Source organism: Leuciscus leuciscus (assembly GCF_965113295.1).
Source record: "Leuciscus leuciscus genome assembly, chromosome: 21".
Taxonomy (NCBI): Eukaryota; Metazoa; Chordata; class Actinopteri; order Cypriniformes; family Leuciscidae; genus Leuciscus; species Leuciscus leuciscus.
The window spans coordinates 20,527,179-20,546,296 of NC_138745.1; the positions used below are offsets into that span (position 1 = coordinate 20,527,179).

At 38.1% G+C, this 19,118-nt stretch overlaps 1 protein-coding gene and 1 long non-coding RNA gene across 5 annotated transcripts in view; one reads left to right on the forward strand and one right to left on the reverse strand.

Moving 5' to 3' along the window:
- mrtfab (myocardin related transcription factor Ab) overlaps positions 1-19,118 on the reverse strand; it is a 39,361-nt gene that overhangs the window by 10,869 nt on the left and 9,374 nt on the right. For 3 of the 4 annotated variants that reach the window (XM_082151160.1, XM_082151161.1, XM_082151159.1), the window contains exon 4: positions 3,619-3,684. In XM_082151160.1, the coding sequence (XP_082007286.1) occupies positions 3,619-3,684 (66 nt within the window). Of the gene's footprint in view, positions 1-3,618; positions 3,685-17,269; positions 18,605-19,118 lie in introns of those variants that run through there. The other variant, XM_082151162.1, reaches the window with a different exon arrangement.
- Positions 5,042-14,473, forward strand: LOC309484778. Its single transcript, XR_014200966.1, has 2 exons — positions 5,042-7,480; positions 10,540-14,473. It is a non-coding gene; the product is annotated as an uncharacterized lncRNA (long non-coding RNA).

Sequence of the window (19,118 nt, forward strand, 5' to 3'; positions counted from 1 at the left end):
CATTGTGATTACTAAAATGTTCTTTTCATGTATTCTGTAATGCCTGTATTTGATATCTGAATGCAGTAACAGTGCTTGCTCATTTAGCCCGGCTTCCAGAAATGAATTAAGGACTTGTTTACACATGTCAATACATACATCTGTTTTTCTAGGGTACCCTGACAACTATGGTCACAGGGTCGTTGGAACCAATAGTTTGAGTGACCATTTCGTAGTTAAAGCTTTACTTTACTGTGTTATATTAAAGTGTAGCTCTCCTTGAGAGAAAGAACGTATTATCTTGATGTTTTGAGACGACTCTCCTGTTTATAGTTTGAGCCTGGCCAAATCCAACCTTGGAAAAGCTGTGTGTTGGTGTGTGTGTTAGTCTTTTTGGTTACAGGTTAAGGAACCACTGGCATTTTTTGAGATTGACTGAGTTGTTGTTCTGGACATGCTGGCGCTCTGAGACCTGGAAGGTCACGACGTGCCTAACTTCAGGGTCCGAGTGTCAGCCGTATAATTGATGGAGATGTGCTTCAGTCTATCTGTATATGTGTGGAAAATTACTATGTTTATCTATTTCTTAGCCACTGAGAATCATTCAACCTGAAGCAAGGACGTAGCTTAGACCTCGGTGAAGGGTATAACTGCTGTGATCTTTGTAACTAAGCGGGGCGGCCTACAAACTCCTGTGTGAGTCTTGAAGCTGACTTCTGCTGATGAAACTGCAAACTATCTTCAGTAAAAACTTTTTTTTCAATTTATTATCATTCTGACCCCGGATCTTCATTCATCATATCTGGTTCTGGGTCTTTGACTGTAAATCCCTTTAAAATACATACAGCGGTGAAAATAATTATTTAATCCCCTGCTGATTTTGTAAATTTGACCACTTACAAAGAAATGAAGGTCAATAATTTGTATGGTAGGTTTATTTTAACGGATAGAGACAGAATACCAACCAAAAAATCCAGAAAAAACACATTATATATACAGTTATAAATTGATTTGCATTTCAGTGAGTGAAATAAGTATTTTATCCCCAAGCAAAACATAATTTAGTACCCTTTGGGAGAGACCCTTGTTGGCAAGCACAGAGGTAAGATGTTTCTTGTAGTTGGTCACCAGGTTTGCACAAATGTCAGGAGGGATTTTGCTCCATTGCTCTTTACAGATCCTCTCTAAATCCTTAAGGTTTCTTGGCTGTCGCTTTGCAACTCGAAGTTTCGGTTCCCTCCACAGATTTTCTATAGGATTAAGGTCTGGAGACTGGCTAGGCCACTCCATGACCTTAATGTGCTGCTTCTTGAGCCACTCCTTTGTTGTCTTGGTGGTATGTTCTGGGTCATTGTCATGCTGGAAGACCCATCCACGAACCATCTTCAGTGTTCTGGCCGAGGGAAGGAGGTTCTCGTCCAAGATTTTACGGCACATGGCCCTGTCCATCAGCCCCGCAATAAAGTGAAGTCTTCCTGTACCTTTAGCAGAGAAACAGCCCCAGAGCATAATGTTTCCCACCTCCGTGCTTGACTGTAGGGATGGTGTTCTTGAGGTCACCATAGTCAGCATTTCTCTTCCTCCAAACACGACAAGTTGAGTTGGTACCAAAGAGCTCAATTTTGGTCTCACCTGACCACAGCACTTTCTCCCAAGCCTTTTCTGAATCATTAGATGTTCATTGGCAAACTTCAGACGGGCTTTTACATGTGCAGGGGGACCTTGCGGGCGCTGCAGGATTTCAATCCATTGCAGTGTAGTGTTACACCAATGGTTTGCTTGGTGACTGTGGTCCCAACTGCCTTGATATTATTAACAAGCTCCTCCCGTGTAGTTCTGGGCTGATCCCTCACCTTTCTCATGATCATCCTTACCTCATGAGGTGAGATCTTGCACGGAGCTCCAGGCCGAGGGCGATTGATGGATTTTGTATTTCTTCCATTTCCGAATAATGGCACCAACAGTTGTCTCCCTCTCTCCAAGCTTCTTGCTCATGGTCTTATAGCCCATTCCAGACTTGTGCAGGTCAACAATCTTGTCCCTGATGTCCTTTGACAGCTCTTTGGTATTGACCATGGTGGTGGAGAGGTTGGAATGGAAGATACAGATTCTGTGGACAGGTGTCTTTTATACAAATAACGAGATGATATTATGAGTACTTTCTAAAAGTGACAGGACTAATCTGTGATTCACATGGGCACATAACCGATCTGTGGGAGACAGAATTCTTACTGGTTGGTTTGGGATCAAATACTTATTTCACTCGATCAAACGCTCAATTTATAACCTTTATATAACGTGTTTTTTCTGGTAAACCTACCATAAAAATTATAGATCCTTCATTTCTTTATAAGTGGCAAACATCAGGGGATCAAATAATTTTCTCCACTGTACGTATTACTAATGTTTAGTTAGACCAGTGCAGTGGCCTCTGAATAAACTTTCAATTTTAATCTAAAAACTTTGATAAAGTCAGTGGACGCATAATGTGTCAGCTACCCTTATACAGTTACATTAAACAGTTACGAAATCTTAATATAATTCTGCTCTTATGTGTGCTGTAATGGAGGGGTTTTGGATTTGACATGAGCGATGAAAATGTGCATGCCATGTCATTTAATGTCTTGCAAAATGGAGCTATTGTGAAATAATATTGTAATGTAAGTGTTTAGTGCTATACTGTATAAAGCTAAATAAACAGTTCATTTTTGGCTGACGCTTTTAAAGAGCAAAGCTAGAGCTGCTGGGGAACTTCCTCCTTTCCACAGAGGCTACATAGAAAGCACAGTGTGAAAACTGCAAATCCTCTTGCCTGATGAGCAGAACACAGAATAAGGAAGTGGAAACAATAGGGGAAGTAGATCCACCTGATAACACAACAAGCCCTTTCACAATGACTGTGTTGGCAAACAAGAGTCAAGTCTTCTATTGAGGACATGCTAGACCACAGCTAGTGGACTGTCTCATCAAATAATGCCAGCTTGAGCCTATGTTTTCTCAACAACATGCATAATAATGCACATACTGTCAGAAACATGCATAGCTTAATATTTTTTATTTTGAAATGGCGTTGATTTCTACATAAGCATTGTTGAAATAATTAATTTGAATGGTGCAATATCCTTTACTACACTAACATGAAATACTTGTGGCTATAGCAGCACCACAACAGCAACTTAAATGTGAATTATCAATCACAGGGCAGAATGAATGTAGTAGATCATATAGATATATACAACAGTTTTTTCAGCAAAGTTTTGATTATGTTGATAACTTAGAGGCCTTAGAAATTCATGTATCAAATACAATACACTAGGCTTTATAGGATTAACCACAAGCTTAATTTTGCAGAATATATTTGTTGTTTCACCTGAAACTTCAAATGTTTTGCTTGAAGTGTTTATGCTATATTACTATAAAATAAACGCCATTAGTGTGATATTTTGATATATAATGCACAGAAATTAATACATTAAGTGTCCAAATACTTATACTAATATATGAAGCCTGCACAAACATTCCCAAAATTAATAACCTAATACATTGCAATCTGCATTTGCAGCAAGTACATGTATATGTACATATGTATATATAAACATGTGATGCTTGACATAACTAAAGGAGTAAAATGTGACTTACGAGGCATGATTCCTTGACTGACCAACTCCTCTCGCGTCCTTCTTTGTTGTAGTTTGAGCTGAAGAACTGCATGAGGAGAGAGGAAAAGGGTTCAGATACAGAGAATGACAGACGGCTGCAGCCAGATGACCATAACATAGACAAGACAAGAGCTCAACCGGCCCTCTTTCGGTATCTTACTAGCTAAAGGGTGAATGCTGATGGGAGGGACTGTGAATTTTGAGGTTGTTTGGGTGGTTTTCATACTTCCCGTTTTACCACACTCAACCACTTTTTCAAACTAGAGGCAATAGGCGTTCTTCAAATTGGGAACTTGCATGCAGGCACAATACATTGAGTAAGTTGCTCAATGACTATAAAAGAGGGTGGTGGTGTGTAGACAGCTTTTGAGATTTGTTATTGCTTTGTTCTGTGAAAAAGAAGCCGTTACGGTACCATTGTGTCAAATGTCACGTTGGGAGGGATGTGGCTCATGAGTATTGATGGCATCCCGGGACGCTTTAGAGGTGTGCACCTGTCAATCCTGACACAATGACATCATCACCCACATGGCATTGCTTTGTGTGCACTGGTCAGCTGTTCTGACCTTCACAGACACTACGTTTGGGGATCATGAAACCAGAACACTGTCTGCGCTCAATTACTGTAGTTCAGCATGCCAAGACCAACCATTCACTCCCGTTTGGAACCTTTATTTTTAAGGTGTAAGGTGACAAAACCAATTGCTGTTTTGGCGATCAGCTGTGAGGATGTGTACCCTGGCCTGCGCTTAAATTAGGACCCCTTTTTTGTCACAAGTTCCCATAAAATTCCAGAACACCCACTCCGTTTCTCACTTGCAAATTGAATAAAGTTCCACTATTTGTTCTTAATTCTTCCTATTCTCACTTCATTTTAACAGCTGTTTTTGACCACCCACTCCTTAGCGTTGCTAAGCACTATTTTTGTAGCTACTGAAGAAGAAACACAAGCCCTCTCGCACCTCTCCAACAACCTGGCCTGATACTGTAAATCAATAAGACACTTTTAAATGCCAACACTCTCTCAATCTTCTCTTTGCCAGCCTGGAAAATTCTGTGGGAGACCTGGAAAGTGGCGTCAACATTCAGATCAAAAAACATCAAATCATGCAGACAACTGGGTTAATCCAAGTGCCTGTGTGTCTGGGGTCTTAATTAAACACGCCTCTTGCTGACCGTCCACAAAATCCCTAGGCCTGGCACAGTTTGCAGGTCAACCGGTGCTCGCTCTTGGCTCTGTATGAGCAGCTGGGGTGATCTCACCACTAAGACACTAGAATAATCAGGTCTAACGTGTTGAGATTCAGGATGAGCAAATAATGAAGCTAAATTCAAGGTATTAAGTTGGGTGCAGCACCTGGAGGGTGCTTTATTTATACTCCGTAAAAGCATAAAAACAACACGGCCCACCTTCTTTGAGGCTATGATATGCATGATTGTCACAGTCCAGACTCCAAGACATCTTCTCTTGATCATTTTGGATGAGTTGATCCTCAAAAGAGGAAGCATCAATGTGAAGGCAGTGGTTAGTGTCCAGCATGTTTGTATCCAGTGTTGCAAGTCTCTGCAAATGTCTCAAAGTCGAAATTGATATTCCATCGATGGTCCAAAAGTGAGGAAAATGGATTGCTAGGTATGTTAGTCCACAACAACAGTATTTACAGCGTTTCAAATCAAAGAAATAGAGAACAGACAGCTTCCACTTGGTTTCTTCCTCATCCAAAATCTGATCCTTTAATTTGTCCTCTTTTATTCTCAAAGATGGATGCAGAAGCTCCGCAACTGCGTCATGCAGAGACAGAAAATGAAGCAAATGCACAAAGGTGAGGACAGCAGAGCACAGAGCCTGCTCTGCACTCAGCAGAAGACATTCACAGAACAGCGTGTCTCTCGCCTTCATACACAGAGGAGGGTCCGCTGAGTGCCAATGAACGCTCGCTTCAGCTCAGCTGTTGCCTCTCGTTTACGCTCTACAATATGGAAGACCACCATTCACCCCATCAGCTCCATTTCATTGGGTCAAAAACCCAAACCAACCACTTACTATAGTTTTGAATATTTAATTGAGCTCTATATGAGGAACAGATTGAATTTAGGTTTTTATTCACATATAAATATTCATCAACGCACGCATAAGATATGGTAAACTTGGAAGCTCAAGCATGTTCACTTGACATGAGAGAACCGACGAGGTTCATTCTCATGTTACGCAGCACGTTTGAGCTTCCGCAAGAACCAATGAGGTTCATTCTCAGGTCCAGCAGGTTCGGCTAACCTTCTGTTAAATGTTATTGAATATGTTGTTGAATAAAAGCCTAAATTCTATCTGTTCATCATATAGAGTGATCGAGTCTCTTCTGAAAATTTGGACTAAAGTGCTCGATTCTCTTTATGAACTTTTTGAAGCGTCAAAGTGGTAGTTGCATAGCAGTCTATAGACGAGACAGAAATCATTTTTCAATAAAAATTCATTCATGTGAGTTCTGAAGATGAACGAAAGTCTTACATTTTCATTTTTGGGTGAAGTAGCCCTTTAATATTTCTGTGGAAAGCATGATACATTATTTTCAGGATTATAATATTTTTAAATGAAAAATTAATTTGTGGTCATTCATTTTTCATGAAAACGTAAAAAGATCAAATTCTATGTATATACTTTTGTTTGAAAGACAACAAATGTTCTTTTATAAAATGTTCACAAACTATGAGCTTCTAATTGGTGTTTCTCACATGCATATCAAGTGAAAAATTAAATGTAGAAAAGGAACAGATCAACCCTCTCACATATTACATGCTAACAGCAAACACAGTTCACATTTCACAAGGTATTTAATATGGAAACCTCTCACAACGCTCTCAGAAAAGGTGTCATGCGGGGCTCTCGGGAGTCCCAGTGACATGAGCAGAGAGAGTGGAAGGAAGGAGGTCACAGGAAGAATGTGGGCTTCCTTTGACCTTTCCCTACTTTCTGGCAGATAAAGTCAGGAATTGTCCGGCTCACTTACACCACACATATTGGACTGTTGGCGAAGCCCCTCATCCCCCCACCCGGGTTTTAAATAGTAAGGCCAGCTGGCCAAAAGGCTCTATATTCAGCTCAGTATCACCTGTGCAAGCACTGGATAGGGTTACCCTCCGCTAGAGTTCTTGCAAACATGACTCACGCACATTTTCTAACAAACACACACAAAAACAATGTTCAAAGAAACAAAACACTAAAGGATGGCAATTGTAAATTTGGATAAAGTATATGTTAATCACCTAACTCTTTCCCCGCCAGCATTCTTTTAAAAAAAAGCTGCCAGCCAGCCCAGCATTTTTTATTTTCACAAAACTTTTATGGTCCCAATAATATTTTGTTGTATGAATATCTGAACATACAAAACATCAAGAGAAAGAACAAAGCCCCTGCTTTCAAACAACAACAACAACATTTTATTCTAGGTTCAAGCATTCTTTTTTTAAATCAACATTTGAATGTGGGTAAGTTTAATACAAAAAAAAAACATTGAAGAAAAAGCTGAGAAAAATAAATTTTGTCAAGGTCTATGCCCGGATTGGGTTCAGAACGATGTTCAAAACATAGATTGAGTAGATCGCGCCAATCATAGATTGGCCAAAGCTTGCACAGTCCTAAACCTCTTCATAGGTTTGACATTTCATTATGTAACCTTAGGCAGTTTTGATATATATGCGTTTAATATTTGATGATCACATTAGAAGCATTGCTTACGCATATGTATTGCTTATTTTTGCTTCTTCGCTAGTGTTTTGATCTGGAGATTCTGTACTCTTTCAGAAGATGCGAAATAGTGCCCTCTACCGTATAAAAGGGAAAATATGTATTGCCAGAAAATTGGAGAAGCACCTGGCTGCAGCCTGCAGATTTGGGCGGGGGTGCACCTGGGGCGGGTGCAGCCCCGCCCACAATGCTTCTCATTGGTTAGTGGCAACTGATGACGTCAATCAAGGCGGGGCCGCACCTGGGGCGGGGCTGCACGTCTCTTCCCACCAACATCTCTTCTCATTGGTTAGTGGCGTGAAGTCATGACGTGATTCTAGCATGTTTTCATGTTCATCGCTGCATGGTGAGTACATTACAGGCAAGCTACTCTTTTTTTGTTCTAATTTTATTTACATTTTATTTTACCATTTTTAATTCTGAAGTGGCGTTTAGTGTGATGTTAATTGGTGTAAAAATGAGATCGTGTAGTGCTAACTTTACTCATCATATCACACAAATAACTAGGACAGCGTAGGTCTGTGTGTGTGTGTGTGTGTGTGTGTGTGTGTGTGTGTGTGTGTGTGTGTGTGTGTGTGTGTGTGTGTGTGTGTGTGTGTGTGTGTGCGCGCGTTTGCGTGGTGTGCGTGGTGTCTGTGGTTTTGGTGGGATTAGGATATAGTGTTAAAACCATAGGTTAAAACAACAGAGGCCCTTAAAAAGAAATATAGTGGCAAAACTAAACCAGGAGAAGAAATATAGGCTAGGATTTAAGAGTTAATATTAATATACAAAGATATATTGTAGGATATTCTTTTTCTATGAATACATTGATTAAATGTATTTTGATATTATTGTTATTAATATATATATAAATATATATAAATATAAGGTATATATAAAAAAATAAATATATAAAAATAACCTTCAAGCTTTTAAAACTATTTCAAACTTTTAGGATAGGCTTTCTCAAGCCAAATTAAAGTTTGTGTTGACAAACTTTTTTAACTAGTTTGTTGTTCATAAACAAAGTAAGTCTCTTAGGTACTTTACAGACAAAGCCAATAACACTCAAGCATATCTTGTCTAACATTTTCCTATAATATGTTTAAAATGTATAAAAAATAAATTCCTTGTATGACTCTGTACTATGTTAATGCCTCTCTTTAAAATTATTCAATATTGTTTGTTCTGTATTTGATCTAAATTAGGTGTTGTGAACTGGAGTGCATTTTCCAGACAATTTAGGCAAGAGTTCCGGGTGCCCTACTCGCTGACTCTGTGCTTGCACTGCACTGAAGTATACAAGGACTGCCCACCTGGGTTTGTGGGTGATGGCCGAAGCAGAGTCCTGCGGGGACTTTATTCTGAGAAGGAGGTTGAGGGCTATTGCTCGGTTGACAGTTTTTTTTTCAGGCTGAGTAGATTGTGTGTGAGTGTACGTACGCGTGTGAGTGTACGTACGTGTGTGAGTGTACGTACGTGTGTGTGTGTGTGTGTACGTACGTGTGTGAGTGAGTGTACGTACGTGTGTGTGTGTGAGTGTACGTACGTGTGTGTGAGTGTTACGTACGTACGTGTGTGTGTGTGTGTGTGTGTGTGTGTGTGAGTGAGTGTACGTACGCGTGTGTGTGTGTGTGTGTGTGTGTGTGTGTGTGTGTGTGTGTGTGTGTGTGTGTGTGTGTGTGTGAGTGAGTGTACGTACGTTTGTGAGTGTATATGCACACATACAGATAATCACGTACATCAACCGTACACACACATGCGTACGTACACACACGCATACGTATACACACAGACAGACGCGTACGTACACACACACACACACACACACGCACACACACACACACACACGTACGTGTGTGTGTGTGTGTGTGTGTGTGTGTGTGTGAGAGTGTACGTACGGATGTGTGTGTACGTACGTGTGTGAGTGTACGTACGTTTGTGTGTGTGTGTGTGTGTGTGTGTGTGTGTGTGTACGTACGTGTGTGTGTGTGTGTGTGTGTGAGTGTACGTACGTGTGTGTGTGTGTGTGTGTGTGTGAGTGTACGTACGTGTGTGTGTGTGTGTGTGTGTGTGTGTGTGTGAGAGTGTACGTACGTGTACGTACGTGTGTGTGTGTGTGTGTGTGAGTGTGTACGTACGCGTCTGTCTGTGTGTATACGTATGCGTGTGTGTACGTACACGCGTGCGTGTGTGTACGTACGTACACGTGTGTGTGTGTGAGTGTGTGTGTGTGTATGTACGCGTGTGTGTGTGCGCGTGTGTGTGTGTGTACGTACGCGTCTGTCTGTGTGTATACGTATGCGTGTGTGTACGTACACGCGTGCGTGTGTGTACGTACGTACACGTGTGTGTGTGTGTGTGTGTGTGTGTGTGTGTGTGTGTGTACGGTTGATGTACGTGATTATCTGTATGTGTGCATATCTCTTTTACACAATTATTTTTGTTTTGAAATAAAAGTTATCACTGGTATGAGTTTGTTTTTTTGAGTTGGCATGCATAATATGGGATACAGACAGAGATTGACAATGTACTGCATGTAGTTAGTTTAACTTAAAACTACTTTATTGGCATAAATGTTTTATAATAACCTAATGCACAAAAATAAACAAGAACTATTACAGAGGAATGATTAAAATAAGAAATATATAAGGTGCCATTAATGTTTACAGTAATTTTGTAATTTACACAGTGAAGTGTAACAGAATGTAAAAAACTTTTAAAATACTACACAGATATTGCACAATATATAGCCTATACTCTGTAATTCCTTATGTTTACCTTAGATCAGACATAGTTAAAACTATGGATATATGCTCAACTACTTTTTGCTGCTTTCATTATTACTTTAGAGTTGTTTTAATACTTTATCATTTTATTAAAGTATTATTTCAAATTTGCGCAAGCGTTTTTAAGACGCGTGATGTCACCACTTAACGCAAATACGACGCATGCGCTGTCAGCGCGATATGGCGCATGAGTTTTCAACCGCATTTCCTGTTTACCGTGGCGTCGACGTCATTACTGTGCCACTAACCAACGAGAAGCCCCAGGTGCGGCCCCGCCTCGATCGACGTCATCACTTTGCCCCTAACCAATGAGAAGCGTTATGGGCGGGGCTGCACGTGCAGCCCCGCCCCAGGTGCAGCCCCGCCCCGATCTGCAGGCTGCAGCCAGGTGTACTTGGAAAATTGCATCAATGACGGGGAAAGAACTTCTCCTCTTCCGTTCCCCTACAGGTTGGAAGCAGAATTGTCCATTATCGCTGTCGTAAATAATTTCGCCTACCGCAGCCTACTGTCGCACGCGCGCTTGCTGTTTAACCAGCACCGGCTTTTTATTGTATTGATGTATTGCGACATCAGAAACGAAGAAAAACAAAATGATGACTATTGTAACACTTGCCGTAAAGTAAGTCAAATTTGTAGTTTCTTATGTCTCATTCGAACTACAGAAACGCTACCCGATCTGACAAATTTGCATAGTGCGGTTATAGCAGTTATAGGGCTGCAAAGCGAATCCAGAAGTGCCTTTCACCCTGTTACCACTAGATGAACAACTGAAACGATTTTGAAATTATTATTTTACGATAAAAAAGAGTTCTTTAGTGTTGCTTGGATACTTGACCCCAAAATTAAAATTGTCATCATTTACTTACACTCATTCCAAACCTGTGTGACTTTCTTCTGGAAAATAAAAAATAAAAAATAAATAAATAAATCGTATTAAAAAATATATTTTATATAAATAATTTTTCCATACAATTAAATTTAATGGGGTCCAAAACAACCCTAGAAAATAAATATATAATTTCTCCCAAACATTTTTTTTGTGTGATTCACTTAAAATATGTTTTTGGTCACTATAATTTTCGTTCAGATTAAATATGAAAATGTGTGCTCTAATGATAAACAGTCATATTATTATATTACACAGAAATGAAGGTCACTATGCACAGACTCCCCAGAGACAAAAACATTAGCGTGATCTGCTTTTAGCCCACAAGCTCATCGCTGTGATCATCACAGTTGACACTCATGCTGTCATTGACCAGAAGGGCCCAGCCCTGCGAAGTGCCGACTGACCACAGAGGAAGTCTAGTGCAGTCTATACTAAGCCCATAAGTCACTGCGAAGAACAAAACACCACCTTTATCAAGTAAAGCACCACAGATAATAAAACCAAAGTTCATCTGGCTCTCAGACAGATCTAAAACACCCAAATGAGTAATGTGATGTATTTTTATTACAAGCAATGCAAACAATTCATTATGGCTGTTAGAACCAATGCTAGTTAATCATTACTGGCAAAAGTTAACTTATGATACAGAACTGATACAGATTTTGCAGCGGTCACATCCGCTTTGGCATTTACAAGATTTATATTGAGATTAAATTAACCTGAGCTTCTTCCATAACCACTAATTATTTTGAAGTATATATTTAAAGTAATGAAAACATTTCCTCAATCCCAAAATGGAGAGGTTGATTTTCTATTACATCTACACTGTTCTATTTTCAGAGAATCAGTTTCTTTTCACTGTTAGATGTTTACACCACATTAAAATACTTTTCCTTTCTGCTTTCAATCACTTACTGGAAACACCGTCATCATTACTTCATTTTCCAGTACTAGCCAGAAGTTCCTAGAGGACCAGTTTTCATGCAGCCTTCATTTATACAATGACGTAAGGCAACCTACTGCCATAAAGTCATCAAAATGATAAGCACATGAGAGCCAGACACACAAAACAGGATTATACAACAAATCTCCTCAATTTAATCCAAATTGGGCCCCAAAAACAAGTTTTCATGTAAAAGTGAAAATCTGAAGGAACGAAAAAAGTACACAGAAAATCAGGCCAGTTCCTGATTCCAGTAATATATGCTGCTAAAGCGCAAAAGGGACAAATGAGGTTATGGGAGGAGAGAGTGAAGAAGAGAGGTTCACGTCCAAGCTCTCCCGTTTTTCTGAATGTGTTACATAACATCTTTCTGAACTCATGTCACCCAAACCTCTCTACCTCCTGCCCTACTTTCCGGCATCTCTGCAAATCATGACTCTTATTTTTATATGTTTTGACCTTCTCATACATATTCTGTTCCCTTCTAGGCTTTACAACTCAAGAGTTGACTTAACCCTACAAAGCCTACAAAGCTTCTGCCTTTTTTTTTCTTCTGATTAGTAGTTTATTCTTTAAGTAAAAGTGTAATTCTAAAAATGTCCCCCTTCAGGTCGAGCTACTTTCAGTGAAATCGTAACTGACATAACTATAAAAAAAATCTTAACTATAAAGGTTAACGTAAGATAACATTTATATTGATAGTAATATTTCAGGATGAACACTTTCTGGACTGAAACAACTAGGGTTTACTTGATTATACATACATCACTTTTAGAAAAATCATGTTAAAATTTGAGCATCAAATATGATATATCAAGCTTTTGAGAAATGTTTTTTGTACATCTTCTAATCATCATTGTACTGCATTGCATTATGTTTTGCTGCCACAATAAAAACTACAGAACTTTGATAATAATCTAACCATTTAAATATCATTAGTCTGCCATACTGTTGATTTCAGTGGTGTAAAGTATTTGAGTAAATGTAAAAATGTAACTACAAAGTCGTTTGTAGTTTTACTAAGGATCAAAGATTTTTACTCTCTACTTGACTATATTTTTTGAATAAGTATATGTACTCTATATTCCAATGCATTTGTGATGAGTAATGCAATTTGTTGTTACATTTTGCATGGCACCTAATCCTTCCTTTCTGTAGCTGTTTATATCTGCTATAAAGAAGCAATATCGGCATCTAAGAGCATTGAAGGTACTATATCTTGTGCGTTTCGCCTTTACTCACTCAAACTTCAACAATACTTTATGCGAGTGCATTAGCAGGTAGTTGGTGAATCAGTGATTTGTATTGGTGACTTGTAATGGAGTCATTTTTGCTGTAAGGTATCTTTAAAAGTACTCAAGTATAGTTTCCAGGTACTCTTTACACCTCTGATTGATTTACATTACAAACTTTGTTTAGATTCTGTCTAAAAGTTCAATAAACTGCTTTTTTCAGACTATTATTTCACATGTCAGGCTTTACATAGTTAAACCATGCACCGTGTCTTAACCAGAAGTGACACAAAGCAACGTTGAGCGTAGTTCTGCAAAAGTTGTGCATGGTAGTTCCACCCACTGTGAAATCCTGTTGGTTTCAAATACAGCTTCTCATAACTCTACATCAAATATCCTTTAATTAGACAGACTGAGAGAAAAGTGCAGCTTAGACACTGAAAACAAAGATGAAACAAAACAACATAAATTGCTTAAATAACTACTAAATTATTATTATTAAAAATAAATTAACTAAGTTGGTAACACTTTAGTTTAAGGTTCAATTCTCACTATTAACAAGTTGCTTATTAGCATGCACATTGCTAGAATATTGGCTGTTTATTAGTATTTATAGAGCACATATTAATTGCATGACCATTTTCTACATCCCTTAATCTCACCCAATACCTAAACTAAACAACTGCATTACTAACTATTAATAAGCAGTCATTAGGAGTTTATTGACGCAAAAGTCATAGTTAGTAGTTAGTTAATAAAGAGAACTGGACCCTAAACTAAAGTGTGACCATTAAGTTAAATAAATAATACATTAATACATTTTAAATGAATTAAATAATAGAAAATTAATAGAAAATTATATAAAAATTGGTTATGCATATGTTTTTGGAAAGATAGAAAAAAAACTATTGTAATTGTCATAAAGCAATATTTTGTGGTCTCTAATTCTGATTGGACAATTGTGGCACATTGCATAGGAGTTTCACATTCAGTGTGGAGAAATTGCTTGTTGCTGGAAATTGTCACACTGTGACTTGGGTTAGGATACAATGTTGTTTTTTGATCTGTGGTGTCATTACCGATATACACAGATAATTGCCATGAAACAATGCACATTCTTTTAAACCTGAAAAATAACGTCTGAGTATTTAACCCTGGCCTGTCATGACTTGTTAGCCTGGTAAGGGAGAGTCGTTAAGTTTTGTCGCACTGATCATTATCTTCTGTGTCCTTTGTAAAGGTGTCACTTTTTCAACACAATTGAAATCTGACACCACACTTTCCTTTACACTGTGTTTTTACAGAGAATTAAGGACAAGCAAAAGCATATATTCCCCAAATTCTGCAAACGTTATCCGAGATGGAAATCCTGCGGAAAGATTTCACCAGGATATAATTTGTTTTGTGACAAAAGGTGCTCTCTGTATATAATCATATCTACAACCATTGATATGTGAATGAGTCAGTGGATGCTATCAATTCAGCCGAAAAGCTGGAAATACAAGAACAGACAAAAACAAAGCAGTTGATAGGAGTGGTTCCCTCGTATTCCTGTTTATGTCCAGTAGCTTAAACATAAACAAAACTAAATTATACACGTTTGTAAGATCAATATCGCTCAGGATTTCAGAGCACAAGCAAAGTTTTTTTCTTGACCAAAAGTATAGTAAAACAATATTGTGAAATATTATTACAATTTAAAAGTTGTAAGTCTTTAGTGTCACACGATCCTTCAGAAATCATTCCAATACTGATTTTGCCCATTTTAAAATATTTTATTAAACAAATCTTACTGACCTACTGTGTGTGCATGCATATAGGCTATATATGACATATTAAAGTTTATTTATATTAACATTTTATATGTATTTGTGTGAAATCGTGATATACCAGGAATCTGGTTGAAGGGTTATATGTATGCAGATATTTTGTGCATTGGATGCATCACTGAGGATGTCTGTCTGACAAAGCACTTTTCATAGCTCGAGGACATGAGTGCATTATTGGTTCTGGCATACTGTACTCGAACAAATCAAATATATCAAAGCTCTAAAATGAGGTAATCTTAAAAAGGCCACTTTAATAACCACCAGAGGTTCTGTCTGTGCCTGCAAGTACAAGTACACACTTCTTTCTTAACAACAAAGCCAGATAATTCTAGGAAGCTTCCCTGTTCCTGGAATATCCATTCATCCTGTTGTCAGCCAAGTTGTCATTTCATCATAAACACCACAATAAGGAAGGTGTGTTTTCCAGTGTTATGATTCACCTGACCTGTTAGTATGCAAGACAGAAGATGCCTAGATGACTGCTTGAGGATTAAGCCCAGCTGTGGATTGTGTGTAGCAATGGCTCTCGTTTCCCTGTTCCTACCTCCATCCTGTTATGTTTAGGGCCTGTGTAAGCATGCTGGAGTTAAACTTGGCAAGCATCCCTAAGATGTTACATAACAGCACAACCCAAAGACAGTCAGTGCAAAACCCACTGCAGAGTAACTGTGCTCTGGAAAGCATGCAAATCATGCATTTTATGCAACCACACATAGAAATATCACTTTAAATACCAATTGCAAATATTAACTGTGGCAATGGGACTGAAAATGACCAGAGAGCTTCGATCAATCCATCAGTTGCAGTTAAAAATCAACATTAGTAACTCATGGTGACTGGCACCGAAGTCCACATAACTTTCTTTTATCTAATAACTCACGTCAAGGAATCTCCATCTGGAGGACGGGATTTTCGCAGATAATCAATCACTCTTTACACAGACTTTTGCCAGAATGCTGTCAACCCTCCTTGTCTAAGAGTATTAAACATGACATGGTAACTCTGTATGCTTCCTTGTCTTGCTGACCCAGACATTCTGTCCCAAAAGGAGTCTGTACTTTTCCTCAAAGCCCTGAGCTCCACTGCCAGACCTCAGGGAGAAAACAGCTGGTTTTAACAACAGAGAGAAGGAAAACTCCTATTCATCACTGACACATCCCGCCCTTTCCAGCAGCCAGCTCGAGCAATTCCAGGGTGGGCTCTTCACATATCTGTTTCTATAGTGTATCATTCTGGAGAATTCCACTTGAAAGTATGAAAGCAGAAAAGAGTAGTAGAGTAAGAAGTACAAGTAAGTGTGCTTTGATGCTCTGAAGTGTTTGGGGGTGTGTCACAGGCAAATGAAGGATTTTTGGGTTATATATATTCTGCTTTCTCGGTTTCTTTGCAAGTTTCATGCACAAAAGAGCATCTTAAAAAATGAAGTTGTTGTCATCCTCAGGACGTTCAAATCCGACCTGGGTCATGTCCCCTTTCCCCTTCTAACACCCCTTCTTTTCTGTCTATGCTCCAAAGTGTTATGGTTCAACTAAAACTATTAAAAATGTTTTTGTTAATTATAATAAAGCTTAAAAATATAAATATTAGACAAAAACAAAACTTAAAAAAACAAAACTAGAAATTAGAAATTTTGCCTTTCCAGCTGAAATAAAATAAGTTAAAGTTGTAGTAAAATTTGTGAAACTTAATTAAAAATAAACAAATAGAAATATTAAAAAAGAAATAAAATCTTCATAAAATTACTAAAACTAAAATAACTGAAATTTGACAAATAAATGCCAATTCAAAATAAATACTATGAGAGTATATAAATAATACTAAAATAACACTGATGCTCAATTGTCCAGATAAAGGCAAATAAATAAAAAGTTAATAGATGTAGTTCAAATTAAACATATAATGGTTACTAGAATGAATACTCATGTGGAATAAATAATCAGTCTCATTCCACAACTGTTTATCAGTAAAACTTACTTTCCATACCAAAAAATAAATAAATGCTTAACATCTTCAACAGCTAAAAATCTGGATTGCTTTGGCTCAAGAGTTAGTAAATGTTGTGGTTTAGTGAGACCTCAGTTCAAACAGCAATAAATCCTGTGCAGGACTTCACAAACAGCAGGCTTAACTATTAAACAAAGTTGTTAAACCTCAACCACAGATACCACACCTCACCTCAACATGACTTAATTCCCAAAAACCCAAACGTGCAAGTACTGTACCTGAATGTATGGCCATATCCTTCCACTGCAGAAGGATACGGATACAATCACGTCCACACTTTATTAATCCATTTCAAGACCGAACAACAGAGCAAGTTGAATGAAGTTGGCTGACTGAACTCCAGGCTGTTCTGCTGAGAGATAATTCCCGCAGTAGATCCAAGAACACAGGGTGTGTCTGTGCGCCCCTCACCTTCCTCCGCTCTAGCTGGCGTGTGTGTGCACGCCCTACAGATGTGGGTGTGTTAGCACAAGTGTTTGTGTCTCTGCGAGTCGGTTTCTTCCTTATTACTGGCTAAGTGCTGCTTTCAGGCTCTGCTTTCAGCTGTGTTGAGTAACTCCTAGTTTTCCTGCTCCTTGAAGGCTTTTTTTTTTATATTCATTCCAGGAGAGTGGGGAGGAGAGATCAAAAACTTTGTGTACTGATTTGAGGTCACTCGTTTACTACAGAAGAAAACGTGTGCAAACTACAAGCCAGAAACTGAAGCCAAAACACATTCCAGATCACCTTTGGCCCTCGTCATTCTCCTGACCGCCTGCTTTCCGAGGAAGGATTTCAGCTCTGTACACAAAGTTATGCAATCAAGTGCTCAGGACGGCTACCCAACACACACCCTACCTCAGGCCTTTGTTCCCCCTCCTAAACGTATTCACTTTAAACAGTTCTTAGCGATAACTCTGGTGGCATATTGTTGATTTTGTCAACTGTTGCTTGAATTTCCAAGATTTTCCAATTTCTATCAATGTAAAAAAACAAACAAACCTACATCTAAACCCTAAACTTGCAGTTCTACAGCTCTACATTCATTTTCCATCTATATGTGGATTGGTTATCATTACCAAAAATTCTTGTCTGAAACAGGAACTTCTGTACAAACTGGGCTAAAAATGCTCTTTAAATCAAATCAAATAATTAAAAATAAATCTGTTTGAAACTGCTTTTCAGTTAAAAATTTGTTTTTGATGAAAATTAATTTAAGTTCATTTTAATTCTGCATCCTATTTGCTACCTCAATTCCAATCCAATTCAAATTCAGGAACTGAATTGTAATTTTAAGGGCACTTTCAATTCAATTCAATTCAATTCTGAATTAAATAATATTGTTTTTTATAAATTTTCCAGCTAAAATGTGGCTTGCCAAAAGTGATGCAATTAAATATAAATTCTTGACTGAAAATTCTCGACAAACTGGGCCAAAACTGACATTTTGAAATGTAAATTTGAAAAAATCTGTTTAAAATGTTGCTTTTCTGCAGTTTGAATTTAATGCTACCTCAATTCAAATTGAGGAATTGGAAAAGGCATTTTCAATTCAGTTCTGAATGCCATACAATAACTATTATATATAAAAAAAAAAAAAAAAAAATTTTTATTCTGACCACAATATGCCTCCATACGCAGTGAATTTACTGTCTTGATTTCTCATAGAAAATTCAATCTCAGAGAGGGTACATGTGCCTCATCAACAGTAAATGTGACCTTTTTTACCATCAACATAAAAGTCGTTTACATTATATCTAATTAAACCTGAGTCAGTTTTACGTGTGCTCTGTTTTTTCTCAAAGTCGCAAACATTAAACCAATTTAAAAAAGCTAATTATTTGACAAAACAAAAATAATTTTATGGCATTTTTGTCAGAAATTATTCTGTGGCTAAAACTTTCAGTGCATATAAACTTGCTAATAACAAATGTATGCAAAAGCCAGCATAGTTTTCCAAAAGCCTTAACAGGGATCACTTCTGTTTTGTGCAGAAGAGAAAGGTCCTGCATTAACATGTCTGCTACTAAAATCTAACCCTCAATGAAGTGCAGCTCGGGGGGGGCTGAAGACTGAAAGAAGGGAGTG